At 41.5% G+C, this 24335-nt stretch overlaps 10 protein-coding genes across 10 annotated transcripts; 2 read left to right on the top strand and 8 right to left on the bottom strand. All coding sequences in view use genetic code 12, as the record gives it.

Moving 5' to 3' along the window:
- Positions 1-4: 4 nt before the first annotated feature.
- Positions 5-862, bottom strand: KGF57_002383 (uncharacterized protein; the record flags this gene model as incomplete). Its single annotated transcript, XM_051751690.1, has 1 exon — positions 5-862. The coding sequence occupies one exon, from the start codon at positions 860-862 to the stop codon at positions 5-7; it is 858 nt and encodes a 285-aa protein (XP_051608985.1).
- A 119-nt stretch (positions 863-981) lies between these two features.
- SEC10 (exocyst subunit) lies at positions 982-3375 on the bottom strand (the record flags this gene model as incomplete). The annotated part of the gene is made up of 1 exon (XM_051751689.1): positions 982-3375. One exon carries the CDS (start codon positions 3373-3375, stop codon positions 982-984), a length of 2394 nt encoding a protein of 797 aa, XP_051608984.1.
- Positions 3376-3631: 256 nt separating this feature from the next.
- On the bottom strand, positions 3632-4087 carry UBI3 (ubiquitin-ribosomal 40S subunit protein S31 fusion protein; the record flags this gene model as incomplete). The annotated part of the gene is made up of 1 exon (XM_051751688.1): positions 3632-4087. The coding sequence occupies one exon, from the start codon at positions 4085-4087 to the stop codon at positions 3632-3634; it is 456 nt and encodes a 151-aa protein (XP_051608983.1).
- A 799-nt stretch (positions 4088-4886) lies between these two features.
- Positions 4887-5324, top strand: KGF57_002380 (CFEM domain-containing protein; the record flags this gene model as incomplete). The annotated part of the gene is made up of 1 exon (XM_051751687.1): positions 4887-5324. The coding sequence occupies one exon, from the start codon at positions 4887-4889 to the stop codon at positions 5322-5324; it is 438 nt and encodes a 145-aa protein (XP_051608982.1).
- A 550-nt stretch (positions 5325-5874) lies between these two features.
- On the bottom strand, positions 5875-6423 carry KGF57_002379 (uncharacterized protein; the record flags this gene model as incomplete). The annotated part of the gene is made up of 1 exon (XM_051751686.1): positions 5875-6423. The coding sequence occupies one exon, from the start codon at positions 6421-6423 to the stop codon at positions 5875-5877; it is 549 nt and encodes a 182-aa protein (XP_051608981.1).
- A 577-nt stretch (positions 6424-7000) lies between these two features.
- On the bottom strand, positions 7001-8113 carry TRP4 (anthranilate phosphoribosyltransferase; the record flags this gene model as incomplete). The annotated part of the gene is made up of 1 exon (XM_051751685.1): positions 7001-8113. One exon carries the CDS (start codon positions 8111-8113, stop codon positions 7001-7003), a length of 1113 nt encoding a protein of 370 aa, XP_051608980.1.
- Positions 8114-8279: 166 nt separating this feature from the next.
- On the bottom strand, positions 8280-13856 carry KGF57_002377 (ATP-dependent RNA helicase; the record flags this gene model as incomplete). The annotated part of the gene is made up of 1 exon (XM_051751683.1): positions 8280-13856. The coding sequence occupies one exon, from the start codon at positions 13854-13856 to the stop codon at positions 8280-8282; it is 5577 nt and encodes a 1858-aa protein (XP_051608979.1).
- Positions 13857-13970: 114 nt separating this feature from the next.
- PDA1 (pyruvate dehydrogenase (acetyl-transferring) subunit E1 alpha) lies at positions 13971-15233 on the bottom strand (the record flags this gene model as incomplete). The annotated part of the gene is made up of 1 exon (XM_051751682.1): positions 13971-15233. One exon carries the CDS (start codon positions 15231-15233, stop codon positions 13971-13973), a length of 1263 nt encoding a protein of 420 aa, XP_051608978.1.
- A 788-nt stretch (positions 15234-16021) lies between these two features.
- On the top strand, positions 16022-22316 carry GDB1 (bifunctional 4-alpha-glucanotransferase/amylo-alpha-1,6-glucosidase; the record flags this gene model as incomplete). Its single annotated transcript, XM_051751681.1, has 2 exons — positions 16022-17648; positions 17845-22316. 2 exons carry the CDS (start codon positions 16022-16024, stop codon positions 22314-22316), a joined length of 6099 nt encoding a protein of 2032 aa, XP_051608977.1.
- A 519-nt stretch (positions 22317-22835) lies between these two features.
- Positions 22836-23909, bottom strand: KGF57_002374 (uncharacterized protein; the record flags this gene model as incomplete). Its single annotated transcript, XM_051751680.1, has 1 exon — positions 22836-23909. One exon carries the CDS (start codon positions 23907-23909, stop codon positions 22836-22838), a length of 1074 nt encoding a protein of 357 aa, XP_051608976.1.
- Positions 23910-24335: the final 426 nt, after the last annotated feature.

The following is a 24335-nucleotide window of genomic DNA, read 5'->3' as shown; positions in this document are numbered from 1 at the left end:
AAATTCAGTTTTTGTTCCCCATCAGCCGTCTCCATCCCAAGGGCAATTGGAATCCGTTTTTGGGTGGGTCAATGTCGTGTAGATCTATGCCAAATAACATATTAGAGGATGTTCCAAAATTGACATTGTCTGAGGAACCAATGTAATCGAGTTTGACTTTTGAGTCAAACGCAAACGTGGTTGGTGCATGTAGTTTTGGATGTGGACTTGTGGTATCTAATTCCAGAGGCAATGATGTAATAGTCTTCTGTTTCTCAGGAAATTGTTCCTCTTTCACAATGACTCTTTCCCCGTTATGAAACAATCTCGTGTCATTGATGAACTTGTCTCGTTTCTTTTTCCACAATGCTTGCTTTTCCAACAACTTTTCAATCTCACTGATAGTCAAGACTCTTTTCCTCTCCATTTCCTCATAATCCATCGCGTCATTGAGTTTTGTAATCGACGGAAGATGTCTGACCCAATCGTATTGCTTGAGAAGTTGCAAGCTTGTATTTAGATTATCAACTTCAATTAAATTCTTGATCTTTTCCTCGTTCAACATTTGTGTCTCCTCCTTCTTCATTTTGCGATGGAAAATGGTGTATTTCGAATCGGGCAACGGATCCACTTTCGTTCGCCTTTTCGGTAACTTCCTTGGCACTTGCTTAACCCGTGTTATTCGCAACGCTGGTGTCTCCTCGTCACTTTTGAAATACGTATACAATTGAGATTCATTGTTTGATCTGCCAAAATGTATTGGGTTGTTCAGATACAAGTAATTATTGATATCGTCAAAATTGAACAAGTTTTTGTTCACTGGTGCCTTATTGGAGTCCTTTGACCGAAGTGTTCGTGACTGCTCTTTATTCGAAGTAGACATAATGTGGGGTATTAAGTGGGAAGAAGAAGGTTTCCCTCATGATATATACAATCGCGCTTACTATTGGTGTTTTTTTTTTATATTTTTTGTTTTTTTTTTTTTGTTTTTATTTACATTTTCTACCTAAACTTAAAAAACTTGTCAGCATAACTAGGGTTGAAATCGGCACGTTTGCTAATGTACTGCCTTACGTTGTATGGCTTCATGCGAGACAATTGGCCCTCTGTAACCAAAGAGTTGACTAATTCGCTCAGCACTGTAAACAAGTTTCCAATTTCCTTCAAAATTTGAAACTTTTCAGAAAGTTCAGGAATTCCCCATTCATCGATAATTGATTGGTAACGGATTGCGTCTTTTGTTAAAACAACCCCACCAATAGAGTTGACTGAGAACTTTTTGTAGTGCTCAAGCAACAAGTTTAAAAATGCATTTCCAATGGTCAGCAAGGTGTTGAGTAAGTTATCGCCCGTTAATGCAACACTGATATTGGCGTACATTTCAGTCAAGAACTCACTGATCAATTCACAAGCTTCTGTATCATCTTCGATTGTATCGCAAAGGAAATCCTTCTTTTTTTGCTTGCTGAGAAATCCACTGAGTTGCCTCAAGGAGTAGTCCACGATATGGTCGAGTAGCTCGTTAATACTGGTCTCTTGTGCTTTCACAAACTCGTTAATCATAAACCTTGCCTTGCTTTTGGCAATTGCATCATTTGTTACACATGGGAAAATAATCTTTTTTGCGCATGCTGTCAAGCAAAACAAAATCTCCTTCTTGAACTGTATTGAATTGAGAGACCAAAAGACATTGAGACCTTGTAATTGAAGCTCTTCTCGAACAATTAACTTTGCAAAGTTGACAATCAATACTGCTAAAACATCCAATGAATGTTCCGTAGCTTCATTTGGCGCCAACTCCAATGCTCTTCCAATAGATTCGGCTGCTGTTTTCAAAAGGGTTTCAACACAGTCAATTGCTTTGAGATCATCCTCTTCAAGCTCTAGCTTGGATACTTGATCGCTAGCTCCAGCTCTCTCGCTTACTTTCGCTTTGACATATTGCGTGAACTGTGCCAACCTCTTTTTCTCTGCTGAAAATCGGGTCTGGTCATATGCTCTAGACTGGTTGAGCCTCAAGGTGTCTGATCTTGCCAAACTAGAATCGTCATTTGTATGCTCATTGAATGAGTCAGGGTCAAGTGCGTTCAAGGTAGCTTGTACCACCTCCTTTAAGTTCCTCTTTTCCCTGACGAGATATGCATTGTCAAAAAGGTATTCTTCAAACAACCCGTCATTCGCAAGCTCCAAAGTTTGCAGTACTTTTTGGTCTGCGTCGTATTCTTCCGTGATCATATAGTCCTTCATTTGGTTGGTGAAGTCGCCAACAATACCATACAATGCTTGCAAGATTCTAACATGAGCCAACAAACTCTGCTGCAATGATAGCTGCAACAAGGTTGTAACCTTTCGCTTGAGTGCTGTTTTGTATACCCTTTCAATGAATAATACGATAACCGTTTCTGGATTGGTAAAAATTTTTTTGCTCAATCTAGCTTTCGACTTTATACTAAACTTGATATTTTCAAGAAATGCGTTGATATGGGGTCCCAAGTCGTAGTTTGTGGCACTTGGGTCTGACCACTGTTCCCATTCACTCTCTTCTAATGTTTCTTCATCGTGGCTTGAGTCGACAACGAGGTCATTCTTATCCACAAACCAATTCATCAAGGTGATGCCCTGATTGTACTCGTACAATATCTGAGAAACATTGTTCATTGTCCTGATATCAAACGTTTCTCCAGAAAACTCGTCGCCTTCTGATGCTCTTTCAAACTTTTTCAACAAGTCCTCCTCCATACGTTCCCCATATGACTCCACAGTTTGGAGACACTTTAATGTGGGTGGAAGGGACTCGTCGCTTATCCTTCTCGACAAATGAATTAGATTTTTGATGTATCTAGCGCATTCCATATTGTCGTTTAATTTTGGACTTGTACGCAAGGTTTCCAAGGGAGTGTATTCACCCTTGGTGTAGAATCCGTGATACGCTCTGATTAGAAAAATTGTTTCTCTTGATTTGTCCCTTGATGTGGATATTCTATTCAAAGTAGCACCCAAGGGGTTGATTTTCCTAGACACGTCGGATATTTGGATGTCCAATTGATTGAATTTGTCGGTGGTCTTGTCAATCAGGTTGCTCAATTCGAGTACATTTTGCGAATGCTTCAATTCATATGCGTCCACTTGCTTCTGTCCTCTGATTCTTTGGTCATTTGCATCTGCACTCAAACGATTTAGCTCTCTAATCGTACTTTCAAACGATCTAATGTACGGTTTCGGGTCGAGGTATGCCTTCTTGTTTATTTCAGCACCTTTAAGAATGTGATCTTTGCTGATCTCTTCCACGAAATCATTTACCGATAGCCCATTGAGAAAATTGTCTGCGTTGAGGAGCTTCTTTATCTCTGGGTTTAAGTCGTAGATTGAAAACGAGCCACCACCACCAGCACTCATTATTCACTGCTACGGTGTGTATGGATGGAAGCAGGCGTTTTGCGATTTCGACGATTGTGTGTCAATTACTTTTTTTTTTATGTTTCGCGACATTGCGCAACATTGTTTAAGATTGTCAAACATTGTCTAAGGCTGTCTGATACAACACATCACCCTCGACCTCTTCCTACACAAGATTACACTAATACACTTTTGTCGTAGTCACCTCTGTATTAAGATATAAGTTACAAACTAATGTCTCTATAAAAAATGCAGATTAGTTAGCTCTCAAGGTCAAGTGACATTTACCACAGTATTGTCTGTCCTTCATGTTGGCCATAAAGATACCAGCACCACAGGTTGGGGATGGACATTCTCTTCTCAATCTTTCAACATTTCCATCGTTGTCAACCTTGTAGTAAGTCAAGACAGCCAACTTGTGTTTTCTGTGCTTGTGCTTGATCTTCTTTGGGGTAGTGTAGACCTTCTTCTTTCTCTTTTTACCACCACCTCTCAATCTCAACACCAAGTGCAAAGTAGATTCCTTTTGGATGTTGTAATCGGACAAGGTTCTTCCATCTTCCAATTGCTTACCAGCAAAGATCAATCTTTGTTGGTCTGGTGGGATTCCTTCCTTGTCTTGGATCTTGGACTTGACATTGTCGATGGTGTCGGATGACTCGACTTCCAAGGTAATGGTCTTACCTGTAAGGGTTTTGACGAAGATTTGCATTGTTTTTGGCTTGTCGGCAAAAGGGTGCTTCTTTCTTACCAAAAAGGTTTGTAGAGTGGCAAAAGGTGAAAATATTAAGAGAGTGTGAAAAAAGAAAAAGGAAGGGATTAAACTTATGTATGGAGAAGACAGGAGAGAAGATTGTGCGTGATGGTAAAAAAAAAAAAAAACAAGAAAACGGAAATACAAGCAGATGACCTTCACGTGATTAAGAGGGCTACAACCCTTATGTTTTTTTATTTTTTTGTGTTATTCACGTAAAATACGATATCTCCATTTGCAAGAGCATTACAACTCTGCCCCCCCCCACCTCCCCTCCCCCCACCACTGCCTGCATCTGGAATTAAAGCGCTGGAATTTATAATTGTAAAAGCTCACAAAAGCACCAATTTCTTTTTTCTTATTGGCTGAGTTACAGACTTACAAACCGTTATACGTACAATTGAAATTAAGTTTGTCCTAGACGGTCAAGTTGGGTAACACATGGCCACTATGACTTTGGGATTGAGTTCTTGGCAGGGATATGTAATTGGTTAGAATTCGATGCTGCTGCTGCCATCCTCTGTTTTTTTTTTCTCTCGAACTGTGTGTGGTTTGTAAAATAGTAGTCTCTCTGTTTTGCAATTGGTTATCTCTGAACTGACCATATCCGAAGTTGAATCTCGTGAAGAGTGATTGGTATTCTATCGAGAAGGACGGTCCCTCCAAACCCTGCTTGTTGCAATATAAATATGGCTGCAAATACCTCACAACCCTGACTCAGTCTTGTCAATAACAAACACAACTACAACCCCAAAATATGAAGGTCTCGTCTTTATTCACTACCGCCACATTGGTGTCAATTATTTCAGCTGCTCCTACTGTCACCGCTCCACCCGACACTGCGGCCACCGACGGTGCCAATTGGGCTACGTACCCTTCCGTGCCCAAGACCGCATCTATCAACGGGTTCGCTGATAGAATTTATGATCAGTTGCCTGCATGTGCTCAGCCTTGTGTTCGTGCAGATACGAGATCAACACCATGTCCTTACTGGGACACTGGTTGCTTATGTGTCATGCCTCAATTTGCTGGTCCTATTGGTAAATGTATTGCTTCAGCTTGTAAAGGAAATGATGTGCGTACTGCCACTTCCTTGGCCACATCAATCTGTTCGAGTGCCGGAGTCTGGGACCCATATTGGATGATTCCACCCACTGTCTCCCAAAGCTTGGCATCAGCAGCTACTGCTGCTTAAAGTGTATAAGACATAGCTTATATGGACAGATTGTTATTCAAGCGCCACTTCTCTGTAGACTTTAATGATGACAAGAGCTAGTTATTTCAACCTGTCCATAAGCCTGTTTAGTATTTGTATGTTCTCAGCGACCACAAGCTTATTGTCCTCCTCCTGCAAGACGGCAATTATTTTGAGTAAGTTTTCGTTAATGCTACGGCTCACCGATGATATCAATGCTAGTTCGTAAAGTATTTGCTGTTGTTCTTCATTCATGGCGGAAAAAAAAGTGTTTTGCTTTGCTTTAAAGAATAAGTTTTGAAATATTTACAAAGCTGCCACAAGACTTTTTGCTTAAATGATTCATTATATATACTATGTATATGCGATAACGAAGCTTCTATCTAATCAGCCAAAGAAAAACAACAACAACCAAAAAAGAAAAAAAAAAGAGAGAGAAAGCAAACAACTAAGAACCGGTGAACTGAAAATAGTGACAATGTTTGAGAAATGAAACTTTTGAAAATATGCAAAATAATAGAATCCAATGTGTTGTGGCTCCATAAGGTATTCAACTCTTTAATAAAACGCCGGTCTGGTCCCATTTTTCGGCTAAACGATTTAAAACACTCTCAAAGGCCAACTTTCCGGTTTGTGCATTCTGTCCAAACCTCTCAACACTCCAATGTTCCAACTTATCACACAATTTCGATACTCCCGCAAAAGCGGTAATTTCTGCACTTTGGTTGAATGTGGTCTTGTGCAATGGCAAGTCTAAATCCGGCTTGTAAATGACAGTCTCCTTGACCAATAACAAATGGTTCATGGTCAAGTTCATTGACTTCATCACCAAAGTCTTGTTGTTCAAATCAATTTCTGATACTTCCCGCACATAACTCAAAGATGCACCACCGACCAAAAAGGAAAGCCACCTTGGTATGGATTGTTTGCATCCGATCAACCTTTCGGTTCGAAGAATGTGGTCATTGACTACACTTCTGTTTAAAATATCCACCGAAACCACATGCGTTGAAAGCTCATTAGGGTACTTTTGCCAATTGGCGGCTGTTACTTGGTCCCAAGGGTAGTTGAATAAGTGGTCTGCTTGAAATATCTTCATTTTGAAAAGGCTCTGTTAAATTGAATTGGAAAATGCAAGAAGAAACAAGAGTAGAGATATAATCTCTGTATATATATCTATTGATGTATTGAATATATATCTCTTTCTTTCTCTCTCTCTCTCAGAACAATATGGAAATTTTTTTTTATTTTTTCCTTTTAAATTTCTTTTTTTTTTTTTTTTTTTTTTTTTTTTTTTTTTTTTTTTTTTTTTTTTTTTTTTCTCTCTGTTGTAATTGTTTTCATGATTTAAATGTTCCTTTTACAACCAATGATGACCATCACCACCCTTGTACACGAGACTTGATTTTTTACAGGAGAAGCCACAGCAGACGTATGCACGGATGCTTTGATACGGATATTTTTTAGACGTCTTTGTCAACCCTCTCCTTTGTAATTTTCATTGGCAGAACTTTATTCCGCTCCGCTCCCGGTTCCTTAGTGTCACAAGACAACTATTTCAACGCGGAGATTTACGGAGAAAGAGAGAAAGAGAGAGAGAGAAAAAAAAAAAATGACGGTACGCAGTGACGCAACTTTGTACTTCACGACACTTCATGTTACACGGTCATATCTCTCTAAACACAGTCTGTAGCTTTCTTTAAATCCTGCAACGCCTTCAACGCTTCTCCATTGGTGATTGACTCCTTTGCTAGTTTCACTCCATCGACCCAGTTATCACAAATACCAGATACATACGCAAGTGCTGCAGTATTCAACAAAATGTAATCAACGTAAGGATTACTGTTCTCATTGCGCACCTTATACTCTTCGTGGTCTTGCTTCAATATATGATTCAAGATCTCAGCATTCTCATCGGGAGTTCCAGACTTCACTGCTTCCAATGGGTGTTCGCGAAGGCCAAAGTCCTTTGGCGATATGCGGTCACGTTTTATCTCTCCGTCCTTTTCAACTAACCAAATCTTTGTATACCCCGTTGGCGCAATTTCGTCCAACACACATTCTCCAAAAACTACCATTGTACGCTTGTGTATGTGACTCTTTTTCGCAAGTATAGATGCAGCTTGTGCATAGCTTTCTCCTAATTTTTCACTATAGACACCCAAGATCCTCGACTGGATGGGAATAGGATTGATCAACGGGCCCAAAATGTTGAATATTGTTGGTACTCCTAACTGTGCCCTGACATTGGCTACAAGTCCCATTCCCGGGTGGAAAGATGGTGCAAATAGAAAGCAAAATTTTGATTTCTTCACTATATCAGGTAATGTCACAACATTTATCTTGGCTAAATCAACACCCAAAGATTTCAACAAGTCGCCTGATCCCGATGTCGAAGTACTGGCTTTGCCTCCGTGTTTGCATACTGGTAGCCCCATTCCTGCTGCAACAATGGCTGAGGATGTCGACACGTTAAATGTATTTTGTCCGTCTCCCCCAGTACCAACAATGTCTATGTACCCGGCATCGTCGACTAATTGATCGTCAATTGTCTCGGCAAACTCCAACACCGTGTCCACTGCAGCAGCAATGTATTCGGATTCATGATCCAACTCCCGTTGTCTCAATGACGTTAGGAATGCAGCAACTTGGATTTCTGATGCACAATCGTTGAATATGAGCCTTATCACAGATGCAAGGTCCTCGGGCGTGAAATTTGGAGGATTCAGAATTAGCGACTTGATGTAAGGCGTGAGTACCTTACTCTTGCTCGGGCTTTGTACAGTCATTGGCACTTTATTTGAAAAAAGAAAAAATGTATGATTCAGGATGATTCATCAACATTTGTCATTTTTATTATATTTTCTATTTTTAAATTTTTATTTTTTTATTTTTCCTCTACGAAGTTGCACGATTGAATAAACTGGTGGCATTGGCATCTACACAAAATCTATCTTAATACGATATTTGCACTTCTTTGTCAGCATCCATATACGAGTCGCAGATGGCCCAGCATGTGAGATCTTCAACTGAGTCGGGACTCTCAAAGTCAATTTCTAAGCTTTGCTCGAGATTTCGTATTTGGGTCTTTTTGATCGCGTACAATTGATTCAACAGTTGCAGACCGACTATTACCCACCAATTTTCCTCCTTCGTGAAAGGTAACCTGCATACGGCGTTCAAAGTTTCTAGCTCCTCGTCTCTTTCCAATATCGCTCTTATCGACCCTTGATCTAGCTTTTCAAAGGATAATTTAACATTGGGGTACTGGTTGACAAACATTGCAACTTGATTCAAATCATCATCCTTCAATTGAAGTATCTCGTCTCTCTCATCATCCTCTACGCTCATGATGTCGTACACAGTCTCCACATTATGTTCCTTACAACGTGCGAGGATTTCTTCGTTGAATTTTGGAATTTGCTTCAAGTGGTTTTCAAAAGACCAAACTTGCTGCGAAAGCATCTGCCACAAGTCCATCGCCAACATTGCGCTCAAATGACCCTCTCCGGATAGAACATCAATACTTGCATTTAGAACACGTGCGAAAATCTTCAAAACCTTGTCTTGCTCGTATTTTAGCTCAAATGGTAAATTGATTCGGGAAATAAATGCTTGCACCAAAATGAACGCTTTGTAAAACGGTGTCATGCTGGAGGCATTTTTGAGAGGCAATTTCCTTGCAATTGCACTTAACGACTCATCGGCATTTCGTACTGGTATAGATTCAAACTCAGAAGCACTGGTCACAGCAAGTAGAATGTCTTTGAGCTTGCTATTGGCGTTCAAAGTACCCAATGCATTCAATGTTTCAAAAGACAAATCGTAATGAGATGTGATTAAAGCCTTATTGGAAGGCACTATTGTCTCTTTTTCATCCTCTTCAATAAATTCTGCCTTGATCAAGTCGTCCATCAAATCTTCAATCAAATTCGACAAGTACTCAGAAACGGCAAGCGAAGAGAGGTTTTTCAATCCATAGTAGCTGGGATTACTCAACAACCGCTTGTAAAATAATGTGTAAGTCAAAAGGTCAATACAATCCTGTCTCAGTTTCAATAATCCATGCGCAATTCCATCGATAAAAAATTCGTATACGGAGGTGTCCAACAGGCTCTCCAAGGGAATACCAGAATTGATAAATGACGAATAAAACTCCGTTACTTCATCCTTGGTGTGTATGTAGACACGTCCGGGGGAAATTTGGCAACGACCGACCATGTTGTACAAGTCAACAACGCTGTAGTCAACGTCTCGGTGTTCATAGCCATCAAAGTATGCAGTTCCTTCAATGATAACATATTCTGCTGCGGGAACAATTTGAGCTGCATCCCTGGTCGTTACAATAACAGACACGTTTCCGGTTTCGTATAGGTTGAATACTATCGCTTTATCTTTGCTGGAAAACTCGTTCAATAAAAGTGCAACACCATTGTCTAAAGCGCCTCTTAGTATTTTGCTCTCTATCCCATACTCATCAAGACTTGCTTGTTTCCGTTTGGGCAAGTTCTGGGCAATTTCCATCGCCTCGCTATTTGTCCCTGCAAACACGATAGTACGCGCATTGCCAATACTCCATTTCTTGTCCTCACTAAAGTGAATTTCTTCAATTTTCTTGTCACGCAATGATGCAGGATAATTGATTATATTCCCTTTTGCTATGTTCAACCACAGTGCCACATCGCGAGAATTCAACAACGGATAAGAAATCCCCACAAGTCTGACATCGATGGTTTCCCCGTGTGATTGCAAAATTTTTATCTTTGTGATCAAGAATTCGTATACTGGATTTGCCTCAAGTTCGTGCAAATCATCTAGCACAATTAATTGAATAGTCTTTATTGCCTTCAGACTCTTCCAGCGCTTGCAAAGGGCATAAAATGGTGCAAGTGTGGCGAAAATTACCTCGTTTGTGTTGAAAGCCCTGACGTCCTTTTTTAAATCACCAGACAATTTGCTCACCTTCAAACTTCTTATCCTCGACCACTTTTTGAATTTAGCTTCAACAATAGCCTCGTTGGGATTGATGTAGATAATTCTCTTGTTTGATCGACGCAAGTGTTGAGCAATGGATAAATCGGGGCACAAGTCTTTCTGCGCTCCTGCATTGATACCCACCAAAATGTTTTCTTCATCGCAAATGGCATCATATAATTCTCTAGTGAATTCCTCCTCTTTCAAGTTGAACTCTGTATCTTCCAAAACAACAGTTTCTTCTCCGCGTTGAATAAAGTGTGACCTATCCTTTGGTGTAATTAAATCTGTAATTATTGGCCTCTTTGATGTACAGTTTACCCACTTTGTGCTCACAAATGAAATTAGCAAGTTTGGCGGTTGGGGCAGCCTCAACTTGAACTGAAACTCTAATATGTGTGGCTGGCCAATGTCCTCCTTACGCACGTGAAAGTGTCGATGTTGCATAAGCTCGTTCCCATCGCAATCTTCCAAAAACAAATCAAATGATTCCTGTCTTCCGTGAACACTCAACCAATTCCATTTGGGGATTGCCTCCACTTTCAATCTGACGTATTCATCGGCAATAGGTTGGACAGTATAGTTTAGCTCAATACGCGGGAAGGAGTGAACGAGATCCCATGCTTGTTGGGCGTTTCCTCGTAAATTCAATACTTCTGCTAGCTCCTCAGTTGTCAAGTGAAAGTACTGAAGCCATGGCAAATGCGATGATTCCGAAGCTTTTATAAGAGACTTTGGAGCCAAGTGTCCAAATTGTCTCAATGGGGAATCGCTAGCCCAAAGACGGTTGCTCACCATTTTTGACAAGTCAAGGATTGCTTTAGCTAACGATGACCACTTCTTGAGCAACGCAATCTCGTACAAGGCATGTAACAATCTAGATGCAGATTGTTTTATGTAGATCATATCGGAGATCAAGGCATACCCTTCGAGACCTAGTCTGGATATGTAAGTTTGCAACAATATGTTGATCTTTGCAAGAGGCTCTGTGGGAAGCTCCTTGATTGGGATGGGGCATTTTTCCATAAGTTTGTTGATTTCGATTCTCTCTTCTCTCCTAACTGGGATAAATTGAAACTCATCAGAGTGAGCAAACACTCTGATTATATCACCTTCGGAGTTCCAAGGTTTCAACAACTGATTGTACCTAGCCACAGTTTGATAGCTAATGTAATGATAGGAAGCAATCTTTCCAAGCTCAGTAGGCTCAACTTTGGCGCCATCATGGACCAATAACTTGTTCTCGTGAAGGATAGTGAAAGCAGCATGAATCAATTCGAGTCTCTTCACATACATTGTCGGATCTTCCTCGTTGGTTAGTGAATCTGCCCCATATAGTTTTGGTGCCTGCAACATGCGCACGTATAAGTAGGTGTAGCCCAACCAATCTATACCATCGCTTAGCGAAGAGATGTTACCAGCCACAACTTCTGCATTTACGCTATCAATCAACTTGGTCATCAACTGCGATTCAATAGGGTATTGTTGATTCAAAATAGCAAGGTAGTATTGGATACGATCTTGAGATGTGATGATGATACCTTCTCCATTCTTGTCGTACCGCGGACGTCCAGCTCTCCCCAACATTTGAAATACATCCTGTGGTGATAACTGGGTCCAGTTACCAGATTCAGGAGAGTATACATCTGTACCTTTGATTATGACTGTATGTGCAGGTAGATTCACACCCCACGCCAAAGTTGCCGTTGAAACGAGGACCTTCAAGTGACCCTGAGCAAAAAGATCTTCCACCAATGTCCTATCATCTTTGTTTAACCCCGCATGGTGAACTCCAATACCAGAAACCATAAGCCGCTGCAATTTTGTATTGGCCACTCTCTCACTTTCTTGTTGTAGTATCTCACGAGTGCTAATTTCTGTAATGATTTCCGTTTCCAGGTTTGATAATGCATCCACCAAGAACTCGGCAGTGGTTGCCGTTTCGTTCCTCGAATGAACAAATATGATCAACTGTTGATTCCGCTTCAATACATTGGATGTCTGTTCGAAACATGCTTCATTCATGGCAATTTTTTTCTTGAGAGCTTTCTGCTCCTTGATCCCCACAAACTTCTGCTCCAATGGGCACGGTCTGTAGCTCGAGTCAAAGTAAAACACCCCCTTATCGCCAGCACGAATAAATTTCGCCACATCCTGGTAATTCGGCAATGTTGCAGACAACCCCACAATCCTCAAATCCTCGCTGGCGCGTACAATCCTTGACACTATTCCTTCCAATACTGGTCCTCTCAAATCGTGCAACAAATGAATTTCGTCAATTATCAACAACTTTACTACTTTAAGATAGTCATGATCTTTTCTGGTTATAATGTCCCATTTCTCCGGAGTAGTGACAATCACATTGGTTTCAGATATTTGCTGTTGCGATAATGAAGAGTCACCAGTTAACTCATTCACCACTAAGCCATAGGCGGAGGTTAACCGTCGCTGAAACTCTCTCATTTGTTCCTGTACCAAAGCTTTTAAAGGGGCAATGTAGACTATCTTGAACTTTTTCGCATCAATGCGATTATTGACTCGATAGTTCTCTATAGTACGCAACATCGTCAACATTGCCACATTGGTTTTACCAGCACCTGTAGGAGCACAAATCAACAAGTTTTCGTTCGAATCGAAAGCCATTGGGTAGATTTTCGATTGTATGCGGTTGAATGTTGACGCTTCATTGTTAGGGAATGCCTCTTGAGCCCATGGTGGTAATGTGCTGATGGGTAGAAGATCGTCATCGCTTGGTGGGGCTGCGCTTGGAGGTACAGTGATGACGTCATAGTTGGGCATTTTTTCCTGGTAGGTTCCCTTTGGCAATGCTACATTTAGCTCGTCGCTACTCTTTTCTTCGTATAGTAAACGTCTTTTTAGTTGCTTTATTGTAAGCTCTTCTTTGTTTCCTATTAGCTCTAGGATAAGTGGATCTAGGTGAAGTTTTTGCATTTCCGTTATTACTTGAGCTTTGTTTTCAGTTGTTAGTTTTCTCGAGTATACAATTCTCCATCGGTTCAATAGTATCAGTGACGTCACTTTTGGGAAACGTTTGGTAATGTCGTTGTCGCTTAATTTTCCATTACTCAATGCTTTGTATATGTCCTCTGCTTCCGCGACCTCCTCTTTGAAAGTTTTCCAGTCGTAAACACGGTCTAGGATAAGTTTCCCCTCGTTCTCCTTCGTCTTCTCCTTCTCCTCTTCTTGCTCCTCTTCTTGCTCCAGTTCCTCGCCAGACTCTGCATCGGGTTCGTCTCCTTCAGACTCTTCAACTTCAATGGCAATAGCCCCTGCACCGTTCGCGTCCAGTACACGATGCTTCAGTAGGGCCAGTTTATAATCATTTGCCAAGTTGATCAATTCGCCAAACTCCTCATCTCCAATGGAGTCGCTTAAAAGTTCATTTGTTTCCTTTCTCTTTGTAGCTACGCTGATATCTGAGCCCAAAATATCTAGCAAAATCTCCACTGCTGAATTGATTATCTCTGGACTCGCATCGAGAAAGTGGTTACGTATCCTGCTGAGGAATGTGTCATAAGTTTGGTCGTAGTCGGGCATCTGTTTTTTTTGAAGGAAGAGCTTACTATAACATTATTTTAATTTTCTTTTTTGTTTGTTTTTTTTTTTTTCTTTGGTCTTTACAATTTTATCTTGCGAAAATATATATATATCCTAATACACCTTATTCAAAAAATCATTCTTTTTGAAATCCCATGAATCGTCAGAGATTCTTCCTCTCAATACTGGAATTTCGGATCCTTTAACATAAACATCTTCAAACAAGATATCCATTCTAGCATCTGGTGGAGCATCAGCTTCGGCAGCAGCAACTTGTTCATCAACGTACTTTCTAGCAGCCTTGTCGTATGCCTTGACTTCATCTTCAGTGGCGATGTTTTTATCCAACAAGACAGCCTTCAATCCTGCAATTGGATCGTTACGAGATCTCATGTGTTGGACTTCTTCTCTGGTTCTGTATGTGGTACCTGGATCTGACATGGAATGGCCACCGTATCTATAAGTTTCGTATTCCAATACTAATGGTCCATTGCCTTGCGACGCCCAATCCTTGGCGAATTTGGCACCCTGGTAGGAAGCCAAAACATCCATACCATTGATTTTCAAGCCGGGAATGTATTGACCTCTCTTGTAGTATTCGGTCATGGCAGAACTTCTAGCAGCAGCAGTTCCCATACCATATTTGTTGTTTTCACAAACAAAAATGACTGGCAAATTCCACAATTTGGCCATGTTGAATGCTTCAAATACTTGGCCCTGGTTAGATGCACCATCACCATAAAGATTAAAACAAACTGATCTTTCCCCTCTATACTTTTGAGCAAAAGCCAAGCCAGCACCCAATGGGACTTGAGCACCAACAATACCATTACCACCATAAAAACCCTTGGTAAACATGTGCATAGATCCACCTTTGCCGTAGGAGATACCTGACCTTCTTCCCATCAATTCAGCCAAGATGGACTTGACTGAGGCACCCCTAATATGAGCAAACCCATGACATCTGTATGAAGTGATCACAGTATCTTGGTGGTTGATTGCGTTTTCAATACCAACAGCAACAGCTTCTTGACCAACAGACAAGTGGCAGAAACCTCTAATCTTCTTTGCCTTGTACAATGCATCGGCTGCCATTTCCATTCTTCTGATGACAATCATATCCTTATACATTTGTAACAAGGTTTCTTTTTCGGTTTCAAACTCCAAAGATGGTGGTTCCAAGTCGTATGGCTCAAACGATGATTCTGGTAGAGTGATTGACACCAAATCACTGCCACCAGAAACTGGTTCTGCATGGGCGTCAGCAGCAGCATATGATCTCTTCGAAGTATAGTTGCTCATAGTGAGCACATTTGAGCAAGTGGACTTTCTCATCAATCTCAAAGTTGAGGCTGATGTAGTGATGAGACGACTCATTGTAGAGGGGAAGGAGGGGGGTGACGGGATGTGTTTGTACTTGTAGTTGTAATGAATAGGTATAAGGAGCCAATTGAGTTCTTTTTCTCTACTCTTGTTGCTGTTTGGTTGATTTAGTATATTTTTTTCTCTCTCTCTCGTCTCTCCCAACAAAAAAATCTCCGAGACAGAGACAGACAGTGAGTGAGAAGAGTGAGAAGAGTGAAAAGAGTGAGAAGAGTGAGAAAGATTTAATTTTTTCTTTTGTGTTGCAATGGTTGACAGTGCTCCGCACGGAGATTAATTGCCGAGATTTCAACAACGACACAACTTTGAATGGTTATAAACGGCGATGGATGGAAGAGGACAGCTCAATCAAAAGTAAGTGGTGTTTCCACTGCAGTGTCGATGAAGAAAAGTTCCTTGGGGGGGTGGGGGGCTAGGGCTAGGCGAGAGAGATGACGAAGACCTTGCGAGTGTGTGTGTGTGTGTACCTGTACCGCTTCGGAGGCATTGTAGCAGGAATCCCAATTTATACAAGGCGGTTACTGAAACATCTTGCATTGGTACCCTCTAACTTGCTTATAGTGGTGCTCCAAGCTTGTCTGTCTACTTTCTGCCAATGTCGTCTGCTGTTTTGCCTCTTGGTGTGCGGCTTTGTCCAAATTGACAAATCTGAAACATCAAACTAAAGATAGTCCCCTTGTTTCTCTTCTTCTTCATCGTCATCATCATTGAACTGAATATGTCACACTGTTCTTCTTATCGCACGGCTTCTCAGCTATTGTGTCTCATAAGTAATAGGCCGAATGTTTGCTGTATCGTCAGATAGCTCGAGCAGGAGAACTGTGTCTGCACCACTAGTACAATCAAAGACCCCACGTTCGTCTGAACCATCACCCTCCAAAAAGAGGTGGAGAGAAATATTGAGGCCGGGGAAAACGTACACCCCAAAACCATCGGCCCAGCTCAAACGCAATGCAGGTTACGGTGGCAGCTTCATGCCGTTGGATGACTCAAGAGCAGATAAAACACCATTCCCTCCCATGTCTATACAAGAGCCGATGCTAACACCACCGTATCTATCTACCCCCAGCTTGGAGGTGCCTAGCAAGTTTGAAAGAGGTTGCAGCACCGCAGGCACAACCCCTCAAAGTATCAATTCTTTTGAAAGTCCCGGCAAGAATGAGAACTTTTCTCACACTGGTGGGTTGAATCTGTCCTTTGTCAATATCTTGAATAACAACTTGCCCCATTTGATGAAAAGGAAAGACAGTCAGGAATCTTCTACAAGAACTTCAATCTCGACAAAAAATCTGCAAGATAACACATGTTTTATCTGCTCGGAATTGTTGCTGAATGTCTTGCAAAGTGAAAGAGTTTTGAAATTGAACTGCGGAGATCTGGTACATTTTGAATGTTTTAAAACAGCATTTGATAAGGAGCTAGCTGGTGGTAAAAACAATGAACCGAACTTGGAGTTGCCAAACCTATGTCATGGTTCAATTTGCAAGGGGCAACGACTGGTTACAATCGATATTCGAAATTTGAACTCACTTTTCAAAAGGCCATATACATCAGCACTCACACCAAAACGGCCAGCTCCTCAACCAAAGGCTAGTCCTGAATCAAAAGTGAAGTTGCAAAGTGTCAACTTTAAGGCATTGAAATCCACATTGAGCCACACTCATCTTGAGCTTTCAAGGCGCAGTTCGCTCAGGAATCGAGATACAATGACATCAAGCATACGGTCTCCTTCGCCAGTGAATACAATATCAACAACCATGACGGACTCATATAACATCAACGGGTTTGATAATGGCCAAAGTGCTGAAACTGTTGTCAACCAGCTAATGCAGTACTTGTTGACAAACTGTACCACCTTAAATTTTGCCAAATTGTCACAGTTGGGGATGTTGAGGACAGCTGACCAATTACAAACCAAAATCGAAGATGGGCCTTTCAAGGAGAAGTATTGTTACCTTTTTGAAAATTCCGTGGTAATTTGGGACAGCACAAGCGAAGCGTTTTTCATTCCAGTCAACAGTGCAAAGATTTCATGCAAGGGCTCCATAGTGACCATAACCCCAACTGTGGGTAATGTGTTGCATCTTTCACTTCAATCCCACCTCAGCTCAGTTATTGAAAAATGGGCCATTGTATTGATGGATCTTTCTGTTGATGTTCCCGGCTGCAAAATTACAAACACAATAGATTTAGCGCCAAAAGCACAAAGTGTTTTTGGAGGATTCTTGAATACAATGAGTCCAATTATGGATCTGCCGAATGACTTTCCACATGGAGTAGACTCCCTTGCAACAAGAACAAATGAGGCGAAGGTGAATGACGGAGATAGTGATTCTGATGCCGATTCTGATGAGGAGCTCATACAGCGTGCTTTGAAGGAGAAACTGATCGATTTGAAGGAGTTACATAGTTTGATATCGGAAGTAGATCAGATGTTATAGATTAATACGCGCGCAGCAATTTAAGAAAAAAAAAAGAAAAAGAAAAGGAAAAAGAAAATAATACGCCGACTTTATCCCCGACAGCAGTCAACTCGCTACTCTCTCTATCTATCTCTCTCTCTCTATGGCCTGCCAAATATTGTTCAGGTTGTCTAACCTTGGAGAGCCTGTGAATAATGAAAATGTTGCCAATGGTGTGTTGAGCTTGCCGTCGAGTGATTATGCTGAAAATTACAAACCTGGAGACCCGATTTTCAATTTGCAATTCCAGTTGAATGCCGCAAGTAAAGTGGCAAGAAAGGGGGTTTTCCATACAAATGCTCCTCCCACATATAAAGACGAATTTGACAGATACAAGTACTACGACCAGTCCATTGAGTCCTCCTTCCATGAAGACATTTCTTTTACTATTCCATTGTACAGGCCAGGAGCGTACAACTACTACATTTCCTATGAGGACGAAAATGGGAACGACCGGGAGACTGGAAAATATTATTTCAATGTCCCGCCTTACTTTGCAATCAATGGGAAATTTGTTCCCTTTAATGCAATCAACGTTGAGACTGTGGTTTCCAAATGGATTGGACTGTACGACCGCTGGCCAAAGTTTTTTGAAAACATAAAGGCAAAAGGGTACAATATGATTCATTTCACGCCTTTGCAAGAACGAGGTGAATCAGACTCCCCGTACTCGATTTTTGACCAGTTGAAGTGGGATCCCAATATTTTTCCTGACCAAGAGAAAGCTGTTGAGCAGATTCATAAAGTGTTGCATGAGAACGGTTTGTTGAGCTTGACGGATGTCGTTTGGAACCACACTGCTAATAATTCAGAGTGGTTGAAAGATGCCCCTGATTCGGGCTACAGTGCATACACCGCTCCACACTTGATCCCTGCTATCGAGTTGGATGGTGCATTATTGGAATTTAGTGAAAAGTTGGAGGAATTGAACTTGCCAACTACTATCGAGAATGAATCAGATTTGGGTAAGGTTATGGAAGGAATCAAGTCTAAGGTATTGGATGGGTTGAAGTTATGGGAGTATTACGTTTTCAATCGGAACCAGACCTTGTCCGAGTTGCAAGAAACATACAACAAACAAAAGTCATCCATCCATGGTATCGAAATACCTGACAATGTTGACAAGAGCAACATTGACCTGTTGTCGAAATTTGTGTTGGAGACGGCAAACACCCACGCTAAGCCAATCTTGGGCCACAGATTTGAAAACAAACTAGACACCAAAAAGTTTTTATCTATCTTGGTTGCATTGTCTGATGAAGTTGGCAGTATTATTGACAAAGCTGGCGAGGTAGTTGATCAAATCAATGCTCCTTTGTACAGGGAGTACGACGATGACTTGGGGACTATTCAACAGCAGATTGAAGACAGAATCCGCTTTTTAAGATTAGCTGACAATGGTCCAAAGTGGGGAAAAGTCACAAAAGCGCTTCCTATTACAGAGCCTTACTTTACAAGATTCACCGATAAGGATGGCAAGAAACAAGCCTTGGCCAATAATGGTTGGATTTGGGGCGGGAACCCGTTGGTGGATTTTGCATCCGACCAATCGAAAGCATACTTGCGAAGAGAGGTGATTGTATGGGGCGATTGTGTCAAGTTGAGATACGGGTCAAGGTATGAAGACTCTCCCCAGTTGTGGGATAGAATGATCAAGTACACCAGGGAAATGGCAAAAGTGTTTACAGGATTCAGAATTGACAATTGCCACAGCACGCCGTTGCATGTTGGAGAAAGATTGTTGGATGAGGCAAGAAAAGTGAATCCAAACTTGTATGTCATTGCTGAACTATTCTCCGGCTCCGAGGAAATGGACAAGATTTTTGTTGAGAGATTGGCAATAAACTCATTGATCAGGGAAGCAATGCAGGCTTGGAGTGTTGGTGAGTTGTCTTCGTTGGTCCACAAGCATGGTGGACGCCCCATTGGTTCATTGACTTGGTTACCATTAAGTGACTTTTCCTACCCAGCGGAGAAGGAGCCCGAATTGCGCAAAACAAAGGAAGGATACACGGAATTGGACATCCCACAAGTTTTGACCAGTACTGCGCCGCATGCCATCTTCATGGACTGTACCCATGACAACGAGACTCCGGCTCAGAAGAGAACAGTTGAGGATACTTTGCCCAATGCCGCGCTTGTGGCGTTCTGTTCATCGGCCATTGGTTCTGTGTATGGATACGATGAGTGCTATCCCCATTTGCTTAATGTCGTCAGTGAAAACAGATTGTACGATTTGGATGACACTAATGGAATTGTGAAGGTGAAGTCGAGATTGAATGCTATTCGTAAACAACTTGCAGAAGAAAGTGAGGATATTGCTCGTGATCACGAAATGTATATTCATCACGAGGGGCAGTATATTACTATTCAACGCTACAATGCAAGGACTGGGAAAGGGTGGTTTCTCATTGCAAGAAGTAAATTTTATGCAAACGAAACAGAGCAGATTTTGTCTCCTTCCGTTCTTGGTGGAACCAAGGTGAAACATGAGTTTAGTTATGTTTTGAAGAAAACAGGTGAGTACCAAAAGGATGACAAGTTTTTGAAAGGGATTCCTACTGAAGTGGTGGATATTGAAGCGCCACATGTTGAGGAAAAGAATGGTGATAGCATTATCCAAGTGAATGGTAGTTTTATTCCAGGATCTATTTCAGTATTTTCGACAGAAATTCCCGGTGTTGACATCAAGTTGGATGAATATGTGAGAGAAGGGGCCCTTGAAGCTGCATTGGATTTGAACTTGTACGATTTGAATGCTGTGCTCTATAGAAGTGCTCCCGAGGAACTAGATGCTAGCGGAGGCAAGGAAAGCGTCTATAATATTCCTCAATATGGCGATTTGGTTTATGCTGGTCTTGAAGGTTGGCAAACTGCATTGAAGCATGTAATTTGGTCTAACAACTTGGGCCATCAAATTTGTAATCACTTGCGTGATGGTGCGTGGGCTTTGGATTATGTTGTGCAAAGGTTGGACAAGTACAAGAATGAACGCTTAGGCAAGTTTCAAAAATGGTTGAAGGATCGATTTGATGCAGTTAAAAAGGTTCCTTACTATTTGAGACCTCATTACTTTTGTTTGGTTGTTGGGATTGCATATGAGGCAGCTAGGTTTAGAGCATTGAGACAGTTGAGCAAGCCAATTCAAAAAGCCACCAATTTTGTTCAAAGTTTGGCATTGACAAGCGTGCAAATGACTGGTTTTATGAACAATACGTCTCTTGTACCAGACAAGTCGGTTGCGTGTTTGGCAGCAGGATTGCCACATTTCAGCAATGATTACATGAGATGCTGGGGAAGAGATGTTTTCATTTCCTTTAGAGGTCTTTTGATTGTCCCTGAAAGGTATAATGATGCAAAAGAGCATATACTTGGATTTGCCAAGACCTTGAAGCACGGATTGATTCCGAATTTGTTGGATGCAGGTAGAAATCCTAGGTACAACGCTAGGGATGCTGCGTGGTTCTTTTTGCAAGCTATTCAGGAGTATGTGCTCCATGCACCTAATGGGGAAAAAATTTTGGATGAAAAGGTTTCCAGAAGATTTCCCTTGGATGATACGTATGTTACCGTTGATGACCCTATTGCATTCAGCTATGAGACATCAATCAGAGATGTAATTTTTGAAATTTTCCAACGTCATGCAAAAGGCATAAAGTACAGAGAGGCCAATGCAGGGCCCAATCTTGACTCGCAAATGAAGGATGAGGGATTCAATGTTGAAGTGGGGATCGATTGGGAGTCTGGGTTTGTACACGGCGGCTCGCAATTTAATTGTGGTACCTGGATGGACAAGATGGGTGAAAGTGAACGTGCTCATAATAAGGGGGTACCCGGAACGCCTAGAGACGGTGCTGCTGTCGAGTTGCAAGGTTTGCTAAAGAGTGCATTGAGGTGGGTCATCGACTTGAACAAGCAAGGTAAGTTTGAGTACACTGAAGTGGAAAAGGGCAATGGAGAGAAAATCTCCTTCAAAGAGTGGGACAAGTTGTTGCAGGACAATTTTGAGAAGCGATTTTATGTACCTGTGAATGCAAGTGATGATGGCATATATGATATTGACTCTTCGTTGGTCAATAGGAGGGGCATCTACAAAGACTTGTACCATACAGGAAAACCTTATGAAGATTACCAATTACGTCCAAATTTCCCAATTGCAATGTGTGTGGCTCCAGAGTTGTTCACTCCAGAACTAGCATTGACTGCGATAAACAATGCTGACGAAATTATAAGAGGACCCGTTGGTATGAGGACATTGGACCCACTGGATTACAACTATCGGCCATACTATAACAACTCCATTGACAATGATGACTTTGCCACGTCTAAAGGCCGCAACTACCATCAAGGACCAGAGTGGGTGTGGAACTATGGCTACTTTTTGAGAGCGTTTTTGTATTTCCATTTGAAAGGAAGCGATGGCACGATTGAGTTGTTTACATTGCTTAATGACAGGATTCAACATCATATTAACTGGATAAAGGAGAGCCCCTGGGCTGGGTTGACAGAGTTGACCAACAAGGACGGTGAATTTTGTGGAGACTCTAGTCCAACTCAAGCGTGGAGTAGTTCCTGCTTGTTGGATTTGTACTTCGATATCTATAGATACGTATAGAATAGATTCTTTTTTTTTTTTTTCCTCCTTTTACTCCTCTAAAAGTATAATAAACGATTTGGCAGATATGTGACCAAGGAGGATAAGATTTTTAGTGCCTGCCTAATTGAGTCTCTTACCTCGCGACAGAAGCTCCCCCCTCCCCCCTCGGGGTTCACCATCGGCGAAGGATCAATAATAGACATTGACTGGCATGTCTACACATCGCCATATTCCATATGACCACTCCAGTTCTAGATGGTCTTTTAATTACTCGTGGTCAATGCACGTAAACTTTCAAGTGCACGAAAAGGTCGAGTTGATTCCTTGAATTACCATGTCTCAACCGATTGTGTTTTGTCGGAGTGTCGGCAATTTCAATCTCTTTGAAGGACTCTGGAAATTAGATGTTCCAGCAGTGTTTTTAGCGTATTTTCACCAGAATGTGTCGGTTAAGAACTTCGTGTCACGTCTTTTAATATATGACTTTCAGTTACTTTTGAATTTCACTCCACATACAAAAACCTGTACCTAACACGTTTAGCGCGCAGTAACATCACTATCCATTGTATCGTATTCTGTGTCTAGCTCATCGATGCTAAGAGTCTCATTGCAACTTTCGTCATCACTTCCAGTGTCACCTTGCTCACTATCTGTAGATTCATTGTTACTGTTGTCAGTATCACTGTCGCTGCCATTGAAATCAGCAATACTGTACGAAAAAAGCCTCTTCGATTTTGTTTTTAGGTTGGAATCATTTGACGGTTGGTTGTTATTGAAGGTATCAACACCTTGTCTATCCAGTTTCTTCAAGGCGTTTTCAGAGGTCGAGACACTGCCCCATACTGGAGCGTTTTGGGATCTGGCTAATGATTCGAGTGCATTCAAGTTTTTGTTGCCAGCATATTTGGAGAAACTCGAAGCATGTTTTTTGGCGACAAGAAAGGAGTCCCACTCGGATACATCTCTGCCCTCTTTCGCAGTTGCGTCCTCGGCTTCATCTATCGCAGTTGCGTCCTCGGCTTCATCTATCGCATTTGCGTCCTCGGCTTCATCTATCGCAGTTGCGTCCTCGGCTTCATCTATCGCAGTTGCGTCCTCGGCTTCATCTCTCTGTCCATTACTCGTCACTTTCTCTTTTATAGCACGAGTAAGAACAAACTGTTTCAACTTTCGAGCCCTCTTGTTTTCCTCAGCAATTCTCTGCAACGAATGCCTTTGTAACATTTCTTTCAACTCCCTCTGAAAATTATTTGTCAAGGTATCAATTTCCGCCTGCCTTCCAACTTCAGCATCTGTGTGGGATTCCATTAAGTCATTCAATTGTGTTTGGAGCGCTTTTTGTGTACTTTTGTCAAGTTTGACTGGTCTTGCTTTCTTGCTGCGAACTTGGTCCAGGGACCGTATGATTAATTCTTCAACACTCTTGTCGATGTAGCCTCGATCTTTCTTTAACCATTCCACCAATTTTGAATGATAAGACGTCAACTCTTTAATGATATGCTTTTTGCTCATACGGTTTGGACCAGGGTCGCCGTTGGCATCTTGGAGCCTTCGAGATCTTCTTACCTTCTTGGGCAGAGTTTGGCTCCCTCGTTTCCCTTTAATGGGCATTGGGTATTCAGAGGAGTAGAATTTGTTTTCTTTTTTCTATTTTTTTTTTTATGGAATCTTCACACAAAACTATGTGACATTGCGTCAATTTCGAGTGCAGTCTTATGCACTCAATGTATCTATTCGTTTCTGAATCTACAATATCTGGTACATAGTTTACAGAAAAGAGACACTTTCAGAAAATATTACGCAGCACACAGCGACAATATCAAGCAAATTCAGCAAAGTATTGCGACCTAACCTGTTATCAACGATGCCGCTGCACCTTTATACGTCCAAATTTGTTGGCGGGCGTCAACGTTAAGCGCTAACAAAAAGAGAAACTTGGGACAAGGAGAGTTTGTGTGAGAAGTTGGTGGGATATTTCAAGTTGCACACACTATTGGATGGAGGTGGTGAATGTCTCTGTGGAGCTAGTAGTCTATG

The sequence above is a fragment of the Candida theae genome, assembly GCF_024610275.1.
Source record: "Candida theae strain CBS 12239 chromosome Unknown scaffold6, whole genome shotgun sequence".
Lineage (NCBI taxonomy): Eukaryota > Fungi > Ascomycota > Pichiomycetes > Serinales > Debaryomycetaceae > Lodderomyces > Lodderomyces theae.
This window is presented reverse-complemented; position numbering and strand designations above follow the sequence as displayed.